Genomic DNA, 17,644 nt, shown 5'->3' with positions numbered 1-17,644 from the left:
CTCCCTGTGGGGAATGGAGGTTACCCATCTCTTGGGTATCTTTCCAGATATATTCAATCCATATGTAATCCTGTGTATGTCTGTATGTGTGTGCTTGTCTCCAGCATGGTGTGTTAATCTAATAGAATGCTACTCATAGCTGTGGTTAAATCAATACCCAGGGTATTTTTTTGTGGCTGTGGAAATTCTGTTTTCAGCTGAATCATGTAATGTGCTATAATTATATTTTACTTCTTATCTTAGTCTGTTTTCTGTTGCTTATAATAGAATACTTGAAACTGAGTAAATTATAAAGAAAGGAAATTTATTTCTCACAGTTAAGGAGGCCGGGACATTTAAGGTCCCCCAGCTGATGATGGTCTTCTTGCTGATGCGACTCTACAGGGTCCTAAGGCAGCACAGGGCATCACATGGTGAGGGGGCTGAGTGTGCTCGTGTGCTAGCTCAGGTCTCTCTTCCTCTTCTTATAAAGCTGCCAGTTCCACTCCCATTCATCCTTGATCCCATTATTAATCCATGAATGGATTAATCACCTCTTAAAGGCCTCACCTCTTCATACTGTCACGTTGGGGATTAAGTTTTAATACAGGTTTTGAAGGGAATATTCAAGCCATAGCACTCAAGGACTTAGCGCTTAATTAATTAATTAATTATTTGAGACTGGGTCTTGCATTGTCTTCCAGGCTGGATTGCAGTGTGCCATCATAGCTCACTGCAGCCTCAAACTCTTGGGCTTAAATAATCCTCCCACTTTAGCCTCCCAAGTAGCTGGGGCTACAGGCATGTGCCACCATGACCGGCTAATTTTTTATTTTTATTTTTTTCTTTTTGGTAAGAGATGAGTTCTCGTTATGTTGCCCAGGCTGATCTCAAACTCCTGGCCTCAAATGACTCTCTCACCTTAGCATCCCAAAGTGCTGGGATTACAGGCATGAGCCACTGTGCCCAGCCCCATAGCAATTCTTGAGTAGCTTTTTGATTATCTTGAATTTAGTAATTTCCTAACTATCAATCACTCATTCTTCTCTAAACTCTAAAGGAATGTATGCATCATGTATGCATCTCCTCCCACCATGACAAAATTATCAGTACTGATATTTATGTATTTATTTATTTATTTATTTATTTAGGAGATGCCTGTCCTGGCTCCCTCCTTCTGCCTCTGTCTAATCAAGTTACCCTCCGGGTCTGGGGTCCAGCTGTCTTTACTACTATTCTGAGGACCCCCTATTCCTCCTGTGGTCCAGCTCCTGTTTCCTAGAGCCCAGGTCATCTTTCTTGGCTTTTACTCGTTGTTGTTGTTTTTTTTTTCTACTTTCCTAAACTTTATTAAAGAAAAAAGTAATGGTGGTAAACCTCTAGAACATACTCAATTTTCTGGGATTCCTCCCCCAAGAATGTGATAATATTGATTTCCAAACATGCCAGAAGTGTACCTCATTCCCACTTGTACTAAATAGGTGAGAAGCTGAAGTCCTAAAGTGTTCATCTTCCAACGTTTCCCAGTCTGTGGTCTGTCCTTGCGTCAGCAATAATTGCCTGCACAGCTACTATGGCGTCATTATTTTTTGTCTGTAGCTCTCTGAGCTCCTCTCTATGCGGCAATCACAGAATTTGAGTAACTTCATTAAGAACTGCATCTCCTGTGTCAAAACCAAGAATATGTTTGTCTAAAGCAACAGGCAAGCCCTTTTGTTTGATTTGCTTTAGCAGCTGAATCCTGTGTCAGGTGCTCCTGAACCAAAATTTGAATTGCCTTAGGCATTACCAGGTAATCGTCATGACATTGAACCTGAAGCAGGTTAGCCAAAGCCATCCCACCAGGCTTAAAATCAGTATTATTTACATCCAAATTTATCAATGGTTCTGCATTTTTAGTTGCATTGTCAGCAGTTTTTGCATTATCAGGTACTAAGTCCTTGTATTTTTCAGCATTATCTCCATATTCAAGTCTAACATCTAAACCAAGAAGCCAGTCAATAGCTTCTTGTTGATCTTGAATCTTGAAAGAACAGGTAACATCTCTGAGATACTTTTCAAAGAACTTGGGCCAGTCACTGCTGTGGATGTTTCTTAAATTGCCTCTGTCTTCAATCTTGTAGTGTCTTTTTTTCTGGTCTTCAGACCAAACAATGAAGTTTCTAAATTCTGTTTCATCTTTGCAGTTGAAGCTGACGGGGTTGTGGTAGTCGAGAGCCGTCAGCTTGCCTCGGAACATGCTCCCCGCTTCTTGCTCTCTTTGGCTTTTACTCTTTTACTTTGGCAAGGAGCCCATCCTTCACTAACTTCCTGGGACTTGCATGTCTGAAAATGCCCTTCTCTTTACCTTCACCTTGAGGTAGTTTGGCTGGGTACAGAGTTCGAAAAGAAAATATTTTTTGTTTTAACTTTGAAGTCATTGATATATTTCCCTTTGAGTTCTGGGTTGCTCTAGAGAAGCAGGGTGCTATTCTGATTCATTCATAAGTGATCTGCTTTTTTTCTCTCTGGAAGCTTTTAGGATCTTCACCTCATCTTAGAGTTGTAGCGTTCCCTGATGAAGCCGCATGGTGGGTCTTTTTTCTCCTACTGTGCTGCCCAGCTGGGGGCCCGGTTAGGAAAGATCCGTATCTTCAGTGCTGGGGCACTTTCTTGAACTTCTCCCCTTCCACATCCACTCTCCATGTTCCCTCTGGAGCTCCTCTTACACGGTTGTTGGGATGCCTAGATTGCTGTTCTGAGCCCAGAGCCTTTCCGGTTGAGCCTCCATGGAGACAGAGCCTCCTGTTTTTCTGGGGAGAGGGAGGAGAGCCAGGAACAGCCACGCCTCCTGTCTCCAGCCCCACCCCACACCCCACTCTCCCAGTGGGAGACTTTCCCTTGGATGTCTAGAAAGCGACAAGTATAATGATTTATGGAAAATCTGTATTTTATGTATTCTATGGAAAGTTGTATTCTATGGAAAAGCTGTAATATAGGTGGCACGGGTCTAGCCTTGCTAATTAATGCAGGCGCCTATTGTTACCAGACAACTGCTAAGCCTTTCTTGCCATGAATGACTAAAGACAAAATTCTGATTGAGTTCCCTTTGTGTTCTGCATGCTTCTTTTCTATTTCTGGTCTGTATCCTCCTTGCTGGTTGGCTTAAGCTTCTCCTGGGCATCTCGTGCAGTCTGATTTCTACAGTCCAGGATGTGCCACCAAACCGTCCTCTGTGCCTTGTAGTTTCTCAGCTTCTGGGGGCTCTGCCCGGGTGTGCTTCGCACCTCTGATCTGGGTGCAGTCCCCTCAGGCTGCCTTCCTGGGGCTGTGCCCCACTTCCCTCCTGGCCTTCACTTTCTCTCTGGTCCCTGTCTCACTGAGTCCAGCTGCAAGCCTGCTGCCACTCCCGGGTCCTAGACCTTGAGGCAGAGCCAGTCTTCAAAGGCACAAGTGTCCTCAGTCTGTCCAATCTCATGGTTCACTCTATTGAGCCCCTGGGTCTTGCCTCAAGAAAATGATGCCTCTTCTAAAGTGGATTTGTGAAATATGTAGAAGCACCCCTCTTTAGTAGCCTTTGTTTCCCTTAGAACTCCAAAGACTAGGCCCATCTGTCATGCTGGATCTTCAGGGACTGCTGAAAGCCAGAGTCACCACTCAACCACTAGTCATTGCCCACGATGGGCAGGGCATCATTCTAGGCACAGAATTCTCCCCCATCTTTCTTCAGCCCTTCCTGTCACCATGACATTCAGGGGTCTACCAGGAGAGGATCAGCTAGCTCCTTATTTGGAGATATTTGTCCTGTGTATTCTCTTTTCATCTTCTCCTGGTAACCTCTAGGCATTGTGACATCCAGCCGCTGCCCCAAAGCATGACAGGATCTGGCCTTTCCTTGATCCCTGGGACCTCCCTCATGCCCACCATTCATTCATCAGGTGCATTCCAAAATTATACTGCTCCTACAGAACGAGGGGAAAGGGGAAGACAGTATTTCAAGTCAAAGGGATGCCACTCACATTTACACATTAGGAAATGCAATGGCAGGGGACTGTTAACTCCTGGATCCTGGAAACAATGAGGAAGTAATGTTAACCTGAGCAGCTCTGAACCCCCTCTGACCCCCCCGAGTTCTGACTGATGCCATTGTTGAGCTGTGTCTTAGCTGCTCTATTTATCACAGGCTAATGAGGATCTGCAACATGGTATTGTTGGGAAGAAGTAAATTTAAAATGTTTACTGTTCAGAAAACTGAATTCAACCTGAGGAAACTGTGTCTCATTCAGACCTGGGGACCTCACTCACTACCACATGTCTGCTCCAGATGCTGACCAGGCTGTCTATCCCCTGGCAGCTGCCACCCCTACCTATGGGGCCATGGGTCAGGATAGAGCCCCCTCTGCCCTTGACAGCTTCCTGGTCTCTTTCAAACCTTAAGCCTCAGCCCTTCACAGGTTGAGGGATGAGATTTATTTTGCTTAGCGATAAATAGGTTATACAGGGAAGCAAGCTTCTAGGAAGGAAGGTGGACCTTCTATGTTTTTCTTCCTTCCCCTGGTCATGGTCTTCTTTGCTGTGTTTAAAGAGCAGTGCCTTTGAGCCAATAAACAAATCCTCTGGAGAGCATCTGAAAGTATTTAAAAGTGTTCCCGGGCTGAGAAGGGTGGCTTATGGCTGTAATCCCAGCACTTTGGGAGGCTGAGCTGGGAAGATGGCTTGAGCCCAGGAGTTCAAGGCTGCAGTGAGCCGTGATGGTGCAGCTGCACTCCGACTTGGGTGACAGAGCGAGACCCCATCTCAAATAAAATAAAATAAAATAAAAATGTGGATTTCAGCATGTAAACACTGGGCATGTTCACCCTAGGAGAGATCATTAAGTACCCAGGGACTTGCACCTTAGGTGCACCTTCAAGCATATGACCTGTGACCGCTGCAAATACAGTCATGCTGTCAGTGAGGGACCTTACAAAATGATGGCTGGGGCCCCAGAAAGTTCTAAATAGGACAAAGGCTACCAGCTCTCCATTTTTATGATCATTGCAGTCCTGTTAAATTAGGTGCATATTGAAACCATACAGGACTTTGTGTGTATATAAAATGGAGTTAGGTTCTAGTCTCAGGAGGTCATTTGGGATATGGAACAGTTGCCCTTGGCCCCTAAAAACCCGAGGTGCCCCCCCTAGTCATTGTGATCACCAAAAACAACTCCACAAATTTCCAAAATGCCTTGAGGACGCAGTACCCCAATGCAGAGAACCACTGGTGCAGAGTCTACCACAGAAATCAAGACAGGAGGCCAGGTGTGGTGGCTCGTGCCTATAATCCCAGCACTTTGGGAGGCCAAGGTGGGTGGATCACCTGAGGTTGGAAGTTCGAGGCCAGCCTGGACAATATGGCAAATCCCTGTCTCTACTGAAAATGCAAAAATTAACCGGGCGTGGTGGCGCAAGCCTGTAATCCCAGCTGCTCAGGAGGCTAAGGCAGGGCAATCACTTGAATCCAGGAGGCAGACGTTGCAGTGAGCTGAGATCATGCCATTGCACTCTAGCCTGGGCAACAAAGCGAGACAGAGTCTGTCTCAAAAAAAAAAAAAAAAAAATCAAGACAGGTGATAGCACACATATTAGTCAGGGTTTTTCCAAGAAACCGAACCTGTAGGATCTATATCTACAGCTTTATCTAGAAAGAGAGAGAAAGAGATTTATTTTAAGGAATTAGCTCACACACAGTGGAAGCAGACAAATATGGAATCAGCAGGGTGTTGGCTGCAGACCCATGAAAGACTTGATGTTGCAGTCTTGAGTCCTAAGGCAGTTTGGAAATAGAATCCTCTTTTTCTCTGGGGACCCCTGTCTTTTTCTTATAAGGCCTTCAACTGTTTGTATGGGGCCTACGCCCATCATGAAGAGTAATGTGCTTTATTCAAAGGCTACTGCTTTAAATGTTAGTGACATGTGAAAAGTACCTTCGCAGCAACATCTAGGCTAGGGTTTGACCAAACAACTGAGTACAGTGGCCTATCCAAGCTGACATATAAAATTAACTCTCACAGCATATGACAAAGAAGTTGAAGAAGTTTCCAGTCCTATAATACGGAGTCAAAGGGTAGTCACTGTAAATATCTTTATGTGTTTTTCTTTGCAGCATAACCAGTGTGCAGCGTTCAGACAATGGGTCATATATCTGTAAGATGAAAATAAACAATGAAGAGATTGTGTCTGATCCCATCTACATCGAAGTGCAAGGTAAATCCATAGACCAGAGTCACATTGCCAGAGAGCTGTTTGTTTTAGGGCCTGTGTTAAATGTTTGTGTATAATACTCTAGAGTTTTGCCTGCCCATTTATAACTCTGTACGCAAACCTTGCAAATCTATCAGCACTGAAATTGTACAAGGTACTCCTCTTTGTAGTCTATAAGTAATAATGAAATGAATTCAGTTCCTGAAGTTTGAGCTCTATTCTAGGCATTAAAGATGAGATAAAAAGAGATTTCGGACTTCCTTGTCCACAGATTATTTACAATAAAAATAAACTGATGACTTCTTTCTAAGAAGCAAAATGCATTCTACTGTCCAGTTTCCAGTGCTGGTACCAGATACCACTCACCTACCTGGTCAAGTGGCTATTGGCTTATTATTCAGCATCTTTTCCTGTCTTGCCTGTGCAGACAGTGAAACGCTGGGGAGTGAGTGGTTTTCCTGGACTGGCTCAACAGCTCAGTCTGAGACTTCTTTTGGGCACTGGTATCTGTCAGGTGCATGGTTCAGAGAAATTCCATGACATCATATGAAGGTCCGTGGGGGTGAGGAATGAGACATCAGGTTAGGAAAACGCAGTCTCTGCCCTCAAAGAACTTGAACTCTAATGGGCAATGTGAGCTGATGCACAGGTGAGCCCAGGTCCTAGGTTTGGTGCCCTGAGTTGGGGGTTTGCATGCCTGGTTCTGCAATGGCAGAGTTGCAAGGAGGAAGCATCTTTATTATCACCCCCAGTACCACTCCTCACTACCCCTGGGACTTCCCTCCGGGGCCCTTGTGCCCCTGCTCTCTGAGGTGCCCCTCTTAGCAGAGCCATTAGGTCACCTCCCTTTTCTGCTTTATCCTGACCTTCCTTATCACAGGCTTTAGAGCAGGTGATTAGCTTTTTAATCAGAAACATCTCCCACTGAAAAGTTGCTGTGCTACCCATTCTTTTGTGAACCTGAAATTGATGCCCACCAATGTGGAGAGAAGCCTCAGGGAGCACAGATGGAAGGAAGGAGGAGGAGTGAGTGGGGAAGACAGAAGAGACTCCCTCAGAGGAGTCTCTTCATCTCTTCATGACCTTTGCTTTGGGCCTATCCCAGGCTGAACAGCTCTTTCTCAGGGTTATGTCACCATCAGCCAAAGAGGGGGTTTCCTATATTTGCAGCTAATTTGGGAAAAAAATATTTAGAGGAGATTTTATTTGTCAGAATCCCAGAAAAATGCCCAGAGCAGGAACATATTAAATCCAAAGAGAGTTTCAAAAAACCTTGAAACAGGACAAAAGAATTCCATTACACATAACTGCCACATCATTCTTGCTGGAACTAGATCTGTGAGTTCCCAATCCCCAAAAGAACACTTTTTGGACTTGTTATATTTTTGAACACCTGCCCCAAATAAGTACTGACTGGCTTTCTCTGAGCTTCCTTGGGGCCTTGATTTTGGAAATGACAGTAGATCTAAGGATTGTAATTGCAACTATGTTTATACTGTTTTTTCATGAGAATTTGCTTTGAAAAGCACTCAGCCTTATACAAGGCTGTGGATTTTAAAATTCATTATGACCCATCTGAAAGTCACACACATAATAGAATGTCTTCATACCATGGACAGATCTATTACATAGCCATGTTTTACTCTGTGTTTATTTTGGTAAGAAATACTGAAAACCTGCCAACTGGTCAGTCCCAGGAGTTTGAGCAACACCTGATGTAAGAACTGCCTGTGGCCTGCCTTCTGGTAAAACCAGTTCGGAATCACTATTTATAGCCCCTTTGGCAAAGCGTCCTAGAAAGCTGGCTTAAGGTAGACTGGCAGGAATTAGCCTCTGTGCTCCTTCTTATCCAACTTAAGGAGGTGAAAACTGATGAATACAGACCTGACTGACGCAGTAGATAAAGAAATCTGTTGCTAAGCTGGGCGCGGTGGTGACGCAGTAGATAAAGAAATCTGTTGCCAAGGCTGGGTGTGGTGTCTCATGTCTGTAATCCCAGCACTTTGGGAGGCCAAGGGGGATGGATCACTTGAGGTCGAGAGTTCAAGGCCAGCGTGGCCAACATGGTGAAACCCCATCTCTACTAAAAATACAAAAATTAGCCAGACGTGGTGGTGTGCGCCTGTAATCCCAGCTACTCAGGAGGCTGAGGCGGGAGAATCACTTGAACCGAGGAGACAGAGGTTGCAGTGAGCCAACATCAAGCCACTGCACTCCAGCCTGGGCAACAGAGTGAGACTCCATCCCCCCCACAAAAAAGAGAAATCTATTGCCAAGTTCTAGCCCAGTTTCCATTCCCCTTTGGGCTCTGTCTCTGCTTTCAGATCTGAAACATTCTTTCATGTAACGTTTTCTCTGCAGGACTTCCTCACTTTACTAAGCAGCCTGAGAGCATGAATGTCACCAGAAACACAGCCTTCAACCTCACCTGTCAGGCTGTGGGCCCACCTGAGCCTGTCAACATTTTCTGGGTTCAAAACAGTAGCCGTGTTAACGAACAGCCTGAAAAATCCCCCTCCGTGCTAACTGTTCCAGGTAAGTCTGAGCCGTGGGTTTATTGATTGATTTATTCTCTAATAGTGGAAGGGATCAAAAGTTTGGTGACCCTTGCTGTGCACCACTAGCAGGCAGTGGAGACAGATGAATATGCAGGTGTGGCAGCAAGGTTATGGGACCAGGTAGGTGGTAAGGTAGGTGGGAATCACAGGTGTGAGAATTCACAGGCCGAGGTGGGGAAATAGGTGAGGGCCTCTGAGGATACATAGGGTTAAGTTGTTGAAGTGGCCAGAATCCCCGAGCCCGTTGCAGCTGTGGCCTTGCTGGCCTGTCAGGTCTTGCGTTTATGGAACCACTGATGTGAAGACCTCAGTGGGCTTGACACCGAGAGCGTGGATTGGTCACCGGGAGCTATTGCAGAAAGTGTGAGCCCTTGTGGGATTGTGGCTGAAAGGACATTCCACGGTCATCGTGATTTCCATCCAAATGAAAGTGGCCCGGTTTTAGTCCCGCACATCACTGATGATGCTCGTTAGTACCACTGACGTTTCCCATGCACTCAAGTCGGTGGGCTCTTCCATGGCTCCTCTCATTGCGCAATATCTTTCAGCAGCATCAGGCAAAGTTACCAGACTCCTTCCCTCCTTCCTTTCTCCAGGGACTGCTGTATGCCTGAGGCTGTTCTAGGCCTTCAGGACACAGGATGGACTTTTGGAAACACTGTCCTGGCTTCTGTTTCATTGAATGACACCAATTCATTGCTCCTCCTTTGTCATCCACTGGAGTTTTAAATGGCAGGGCTCAATCCTGGGCCCCCTTCTTTTACTCTGAGATGCTCCCTCTTGGGAGAGTTTCTCTGGGCCCCTGACTTTAACACCATCTATAAGAAATGACCTTGAACTTTACATCTCCAGCCCAGACCCCTCTCCTGAGTTGCAGGCTCATGTATCCAACCGCCTCCTTGGCATTGCCACTTGCTGGGTACATACACATCTCAGAATGAAACTCTTAACTCTAGACTTGTTCCACTCCAGAATTCCCCATCTTAGTGAATGATATCACCATTTTCCCACCCTTCCTTTTTCTCATTTTTCATGTTGGCATCAGCAGTTCTGTCAGTTCTGCTCCTACAATACTTCTGAAGTCTGTCTTTTCTCCATTCTGCTGCCAGCACCCTGGTCCATGTCACTGCCAGCTCTTGCCATCGCCTCTGCAGTGGCTTCCTAACTGGGCCTTTTTGCTCCCAGCCTTGTCCCTACTCCCATCTACCCTCCTCAGTGGCAGAGGACATCACCTGCTTGCTGAAAACCCTGCAGTAGCTCCCCACTGTCTTAGACTGTCACCCAGTCCTTCCTGCCCTTTCCCTTGGGGCTGCGTGTCCCAGCTCCTTCCTATTCATCCAACCCAGCCCCATCCCATGCTTTCCACCCTGCTTATTAGATACGAGTCACATTGATTGTCTTTCACTTCTCTAGGCACATCCTGTTCCTTCCTGCCTCAGGACCTGTCTCTTCTATCTGCTTGCGGTGTTCTTCCATCTGCCCTTTGTCCCATGACCCAACTCAAACATCACTTCTTCAGAGAGGCCATCCCTGATCACTCCTAACTATTTTAGGTCCCCTTGATCCCACATTGCTGTGTACTCCTCTGTTGCACTTGTCACCGTCTATAATTATCCAGTTTATTCGTTGGGCTCCTTGTCTAGCTTCTTCTTTTTTTTTTTTTCTTTTTTTCAAGACGGAGTCTCGCTCTGTCACCCAGGCTGGAGTGCAGTGGCGCGATCTGGGGTCACTGCAAGCTCCGCCTCCTGGGTTCACACCATTCTCCTGCCTTAGCCTCCTGAGTAGCTGGGACTACAGTTGCACAGCACCACGCCCGGCTAATTTTTTTGTTTTTTTAATACAGACTGGGTTTCACCGTGGTCTCCATCTCCTGACCTCGTGATCCGCCCACCTTGGCCTCCCAAAGTGCTGGGATTACAGGCATGAGCCACTGCACCTGGCCATCTAGCTTCTTAGAGAACATATGCTCAGTAAGGATGAGGGCATTCTCTCTCCCATTCACCTCTGCACTGCCAGTGGCTGAAGCGGTTCCTGCCTCCTAGTAGTAACTCAGTAAATATTTATGGCTAGAATGGATCAGTAAGAGAATGCCAGCTCCTAGCTATTAACTCTGAATCACTTTTCTAACCTGTGACTTCAGGAGGAATGTTACGGTTTTCTCCCCTTCATCTGAGTTTTCTTTGAGTTTTTCTAGGGAATTAGTTAAGTAACTTTTTGTTCAAAATCAATTTTAAAATTAGACTCGCCGGGCGCGGTGGCTCAAGCCTGTAATCCCAGCACTTTGGGAGGCCGAGACGGGCGGATCACGAGGTCAGGAGATCGAGACCATCCTGGCTAACACGGTGAAACCCCGTCTCTACTAAAAATACAAAAACTAGCCGGGCGAGGTGGCGGGTGCCTGTAGTCCCAGCTACTAGGGAGGCTGAGACGGGAGAATGGCGTGAACCTGGGAGGCGGAGCTTGCAGTGAGCTGAGATCCGGCCACTGCACTCCAGCCTCGGCCACAGAGCGAGACTCCGTCTCAAAAACAAACAAACAAAAAAAATAGACTCTACCCTCTATAGGATGATCACTCTGAAATCCCGTAACGAAAGACTTATTTTCATTGAGGTAAAATTGACATATGATTAAATGCATAGAATTTAGTTGTACAACCCAATGAGTTTTCCTAAGTGTAGACCCCCATGTAGCTACCTCCTCAATCGAGATATAGAATATTGCCATCACTTTGGAAAGTCCTTCATGGTCCCTTCCAGTGGGTCACCATCTCCCATAGGCAGTTCTGTTCTATGTCTATCATCATAGATTAATTTTGCCTGTTCTGGAACTTCAAAAAATGGAATATAAGTAAAGTATGTACTTTTTTGTGTCATATGTACTTTCCCTGGCTTCTTCTACTCAACATGATATCTTTGGTGATTCATCCACGATGTTTTATTTATCAGTAGTAACATCATTTTTATTTATTTTTAAAATTTTTTTTCAGAAGGGGTCTTGCTCTGCTGCCCAGGCTGGAGTGCAGTGGCATGATCTTGGCTCACTGCAACATCCGCCTCCTGGGTTCAAGCTATTCCCCTGCCTCAGCTTCCTGAGTAGCTGAATTACAGGCACCTGCCACCATGCCTGGCTACTTTTTGTATTTAAGTAGAGACAGTGTTTCACCATGTTGGTCAAGCTAGTCTCGAATTCCTGACCTTAAGTGATCCAACTGCCTCCATCTCCCAAATTGCTGGAATTACAGGCTTGAGCCACCGTGCCCTGCCAGTACATCATCTTTTATTGCTGATATAGTACTCTGTTGTATTAATGTGTTAATTTGGTTTATCCATTTGTTTGGTGAACAATTTGGATATGTGTGGCAGTTGGCTATTATGAATAAAGCAGCTATGAATATTTGAGGGCAAGTCTTTTGGAGGACATGTTTTTATTTTGTCTTGGATAAATGCCTAGGAGAGGAATGGCTGCTTCATATGTTTAACTTTTAAAGAAACTACCAAATGGTTTCCCAAAGTGATTGTACCATCTTTTCATTCTCAGCAACAGTGGATGAGAGCGTTCCAGTTGCTCCATCCATATCTTTACCGACATTTGATTTGGTCAGTCTTCTTAAGTGTAGACGTTCTAGTGGATTTGAAATCTAGTAGATTATTGTGGTTTTAGTTTGCATTTCATTTTCCTGATGCCTAATTTTAGACAAGACTTAGAGAAGATTTTAGTGTCTTTTGATGTGCTTATCAATCAGTCACATCTCTTTTTTGGTGAAGTGTCACTTCAGGTTTTTTCCCCATTTCTATAAAAATCCTAGAATCCACTTGACAATGTTTACACAAAAATGCTTGCTGTGATTTTGTCTGCAATTGTATTGTTTTTATAGATAAGTTTAGAAGAAAATGATGTCTTGACAATATTGAGCCTTCCAATCAATGAATACATTATATCTCTTCATTTTTTACGTCTTCTTTAATTTCTCTCAGCAATTTTTGTAGTTTTTGATATAGAGGTCTTACAAGTCATTTGTTAAATTATTTTTAATTTTAGAATTGGAATTATATGTACTTAAGGTATACAGCGTAATGTTTTGAAATACATAGTGAACTGATTATTACAACCAAGCTAATTAATATAGCTATCTTTTCACATAGTTACCATTTGTGGCAGTGGGGTGAGGGTGGGGTAGGGTGCGGTTGGGGGGTGGGGAGGGAGGCTGTGGGGGAGGGAGTGTAGGAGGATGAGAACACCTAAGATCTACCCTCTTAGCAAATTTCCAGTGTGCTGTGCAATTTTGTTAACTATGCTGTACATTAGATCTCTAGAACTTATTCATCCTATGGACTGAAATTTTCTACCTTTTGACCAACATCTCCCCAGTCCTCACCCTCCTCCACCCACCCTTTTTAACCACGGTTCTATTCTTTGTTTCTGTGAGTTTGACTTTTTTAGATTGCACATGTAAGTGAGACCATGCAGTTGTTTTTCTTTTCTTTGTCTGGTTTATTCACTTAGCATAATGTCTTCCAGTTTCATTCATGTTGTTGTAAATGCCAGGATTTTCTTTTTTGTTTTTTTCTTTTTTGTTTTTTTGTTTTTTTTTTTTGAGACGGAGTCTTGCTCTGTCACCCGGGCTGGAGTGCTGTGGCCGGATATCAGCTCACTGCAAGCTCCGCCTCCCGGGTTCACGCCATTCTCCTGCCTCAGCCTCCCAAGTAGCTGGGACTACAGGCGCCGCCACCTCGCCCGGCTAGTTTTTTGTACTTTTTAGTAGAGACGGGGTTTCACCGTGTTAGCCAGGATGGTCTCGATCTCCTGACCTCGTGATCCGCCTGTCTCGGCCTCCCAAAGTGCTGGGATTACAGGCTTGAGCCACCGCGCCCGGCCGGATTTTCTTTTTTGTACAGGCTGAATAGTATTCCCATATATATATATATATATATATATATATATATACACACCATAATTTTTTAATCCATTTATCTGTTTATGCACACTTACATTGTTTCCATGTCTAAGCTATTGTGAATGATGCTGCAATGAACCTGGGACCACAGATACCTCTTTGAGATCCTCGTACCATATACCCAGCATGGGAATTGATGAATCATATGGTGATTGATGAGTCATATTTTTAGTTTTCTGAGGAACCTCCAAACTGTTTTCCTTAATGGCTGTGCCAATTTACATTTTCACCAACAGTGTACAGCCAATCAGAATGCATTAATTTAGCACTTATGTACTAATAAATAGCATATTTGATTTTATTTCTCAATTGTTTACTACTAGTAAATAGAAACCAGATTTTCATGTTTTATAAAAATAGGGACAAAATCTGTCCATGTCTGTTTATAACTTTTCTGTATATTTTCTCAGAAATTAGAAGTGTGTTTGTGCGACAAGATCTGCAAATTATTTTAATACCCAAGGCTGTAGTTAGTCTTAGCTTGGAGATCTGATTTATTTCTAAAAGGTCAGTTCTACCCTTACAACGGCCACCTGTTTTGCATTTCAAATTCTTTACAATTTAATTTTACTTTTTAAAATTTTAAGCTTTTTTTTTTTTTTTTCCTTTGGTAGAGAAGATTTGGGCTCACATTTTTTTCCAGGGTGTTACATGAAAATTCTCAAGGTGGACTTCTAGGTTTAGCTGGAATCAATCTGACAGTGTTCAAATCATTGGCACCCTTTAAAAGAGTCATTGGAATTACACGATGATCTGAAAAGTTTAGGAGACAGACCCAGACAGCAGGGAAGCCTAATCCAATCATCCTTAAAAATCTGAACAGTCAGAATAGAACTGTAGCATACAGCCTGTTGGTCACAGGAGCAAGAACTATTTGTTCATTTGCATTTCACCAAATTCTTACATGCACTGATCCAACAAATGAGCCAAAACTTAGGCTCCAAAAATGTTCATTTTAGTCTTCTAAAACTCAAAGGCTATCCAGGGTAGATACCTGTCTGAGTTTGTCCAGCTGACCAGTGCACGGGGTGGTGGTACCGAGTGTGGTGCTTTCCCACCGTACACACTCATGGAATCCACAATGCCACGTGCCGTCAGGGCAATGGCTCCACACGAATCTTCTCTGTTATTGTTCCAGTTTTAGTGTATGTGCTGCCAAAGCGAGCACCATCAGGATTTCTTTAGGAGGGATATCTAAATGGGAATTGAAGGGAAAAGTGAGCATATTTCAAATTTTAATACATTCTAATCTCCCTCCAAAAAGATCTTGCAAGTTGGCAATCTTTTTTTTTTTTTTTTTTTTTTTGAGACGGAATCTCGCTCTGTCGCCCAGGCTGGAGTGCAGTGGCCGGATCTCAGCTCACTGCAAGCTCCGCCTCCCGGGTTCCCGCCATTCTCCTGCCTCAGCCTCCCAAGTTGGCAATCTTTTTAGTAGAATATGGTAATATGCACCCTGTATCACATACACACAGTATTCAGTCTTGACTTTTCGTCAGTCTGATGGCAAATACTCTCATCTATCAGAATATCTGATTTACGCCTCCACCTGTTTCCATGAGACCAGGGGGCCTCTAGAAGGCAGGAACTGAAGGTTTTTTGGCCGCATATTCAGGGGTCTGGTTCAGTGCCTGAAATGTGGTAGTTGTAGAAATGACCAGTAGGAGAGCACCTGCAGCAGCATTCACCTGAAGGTGCTTCCGAATGTGGGTGCGCATGATGACTTCACTCTCCATCAGGGGCCATCGGGTACCAAAAACCAAAAACTGAACCATGATAGTGGAAATCCTCACTAACACTTCACCAGCTTTTCTAGAGTTTTCAGAGTAGTGACAAATGTGTCTGTAAATGAAGAACTCTTACTTAAACTGCTGAGTTGAAATTCTAGTTTCTAAATGAATATGCAGTATACTATACTGCTCAGGCAGTTTTCCTATTTGTGAAGGGTTTGGAAAGTGGGGCTGCTGACTTTATTTTTCTTAGTGACATATTTATTAAATGCCTGTTTGATAGTGAAGATGGTCTAGCTGGTGCTATACAGTGAAGTGAAGGTCTGGAGGAGTAATCATATATTCAAGCCAGAAACCTGAAACTTCCCCAGATTCTTCTCTTGCCCATCCAACAATCATCACCAAGATTTTTACATTGTTCTCTCTCTCTCTTTTTTTTTTTTTTGAGATGGAGTTTTGCTCTGTCACCCGGGCTGCAGTGCAATGGTGTGATCTGTGCTCACTGCAACCTCCGCCTCCCGGATTCAAGTGATTCTCCTGCCTCAGCCTCTCAAGCAGCTGGGATTACAGGCATCTACCATTATGCCTGGCTCATTTTTGTATTTTTGTAGAGATGGGGTTTCACCATGTTGGCCAGGCTAGTCTTTAACTCCTGAACTCAGGTGATCTACCCACCTTGGCCTCCCAAAGTACTGGGACTACAGGTGTGAACCACTGTGCCCGGCCCTGTACATTGTTCTCAAATGTCAGTTGTGCTGCACTTCCACTACCATGGCCTTAATTCAGGCTTTCCTGGTTCATTGCCAGGACTGTTGCTGTGACCTCTTGCCTATGGTCCCAGCTTTCTTGTTCTCATCCCCCTACCCCACCACCATAGTGAGTGATGCTCCACCTTGTGATTAAAGAGGTTCTCCTAAAGTACAGAGTTTCTCGTTCCTGGCATGACTCCCCACTACATGCAGGTTAAAATCTACCATTTTACCCTGAAGTCTGAGACCCACTGGGGCTTCAGCCTAACTTTCCCAGGGTCTCTGCCTGCCTCACCTGCAAAGGCACCTGCTTGTGAGGCCTGATGAGCTTTTTGCAGGCCTATGAGTGCACTGTGCCTTCTTGCCAAGCTGCCTTCTCATTGTCTGACAAGCCCCTGTTCACCTGACACACAGATCTTGGTTCTCCTCTGGAAACCTTCCTGGTCACCTCCTTGTCTGTGTATTCACAAGGCCTCTTCCCCATTGCATTGAAGCACAAACCCTCTATCTATTTGTCAGGCCTTCAAGAAGACTTACTAATCAGGTGATTATTATGTATGATTAGCCCCATCACCCAGCACAGCACCTGGCATGTAAGAACTATGTGAATGAATGAATGAACTAATGAACAAACAAATTAATTACAGATAGTCCCTGAGTTTTAGGTCCTATCACTGGGACAAAGGGACATCATGATAATGAAGTAACTTGTATTTATAAAATTATTTTTACATTTAAATTCTTACCTCTTTTCTCATTTATATCTCCAGCCGGTCCTGCGAAATTAATAGAACAGGATCTTTAATGTCCATTCTGTAGACCCAAAGGGCTAAAATAAGTCCGGGGAGGAAGGGCGTGGAGCCCAGGCTGCTGAATGTGGGAATTGTGCTGGGCTCACAGGAGTTACTCTCAAGTCAGCTAGTTGCTGACTGTTCCCTTGTGTCTGCATTTTGTAACGTTACAAAAGAACTGTGTAAAAACTTATTTTTAATTAAATATATTTTTAATTTTGAGGAAGCTTTAGTTTGATACCTGAGTCCCTCCCAGTAATTCATGTGTGAGGAGGTGGGTGCTGAGGTCGGCTTTTGGGGGCTTTGTGCTGGGCAGCCGCCCCTGACATGCTGATGTAAATAAAGCAGTGAGTGTTGGCAGGGAGACGCCATTCTATCTGCAACTGACCCCTAAGTAAACTTTGCTGGCCCCTTCTACTGAGGGAATGCTAATTGGTTTAAATAGCCAATTGTTTGGACTGCTTTGGGCAAGCATTGTTTATGAATGGGAAGGTCATATGCCTTTTCCCTCTCGATACAAGTTTTTATTTTTCCTCTGTGTTGTATGAGCTTTCTTTAAGGAACATGAGCAAAGAAGTAATTTGTCTAAAGGACATTATTCTGAGTCAACAAAGCCAATCTCAAAGGTTGTGTGCTGTATGATTCCATTTAGATAACATTCTCAA

General features: G+C 44.3%; 1 protein-coding gene and 1 pseudogene across 2 annotated transcripts in view; one reads left to right on the top strand and one right to left on the bottom strand.

The window, feature by feature from the left end:
- MERTK (MER proto-oncogene, tyrosine kinase) overlaps window positions 1-17,644 on the top strand; it is a 138,643-nt gene that overhangs the window by 44,327 nt on the left and 76,672 nt on the right. For both annotated transcript variants that reach the window (XM_033175461.1, XM_033175462.1), the window contains exons 3-4: window positions 6,103-6,203; window positions 8,562-8,735. In XM_033175461.1, the coding sequence (XP_033031352.1) occupies window positions 6,103-6,203; window positions 8,562-8,735 (275 nt within the window). The remainder of the gene's footprint in view (window positions 1-6,102; window positions 6,204-8,561; window positions 8,736-17,644) is intronic.
- Window positions 1,486-2,231, bottom strand: LOC117062203 (annotated as a pseudogene).

This window comes from Trachypithecus francoisi, unplaced genomic scaffold (genome assembly GCF_009764315.1).
Source record: "Trachypithecus francoisi isolate TF-2019V2 unplaced genomic scaffold, Tfra_2.0 Lachesis_group17, whole genome shotgun sequence".
NCBI lineage: Eukaryota > Metazoa > Chordata > Mammalia > Primates > Cercopithecidae > Trachypithecus > Trachypithecus francoisi.
This window is presented reverse-complemented; position numbering and strand designations above follow the sequence as displayed.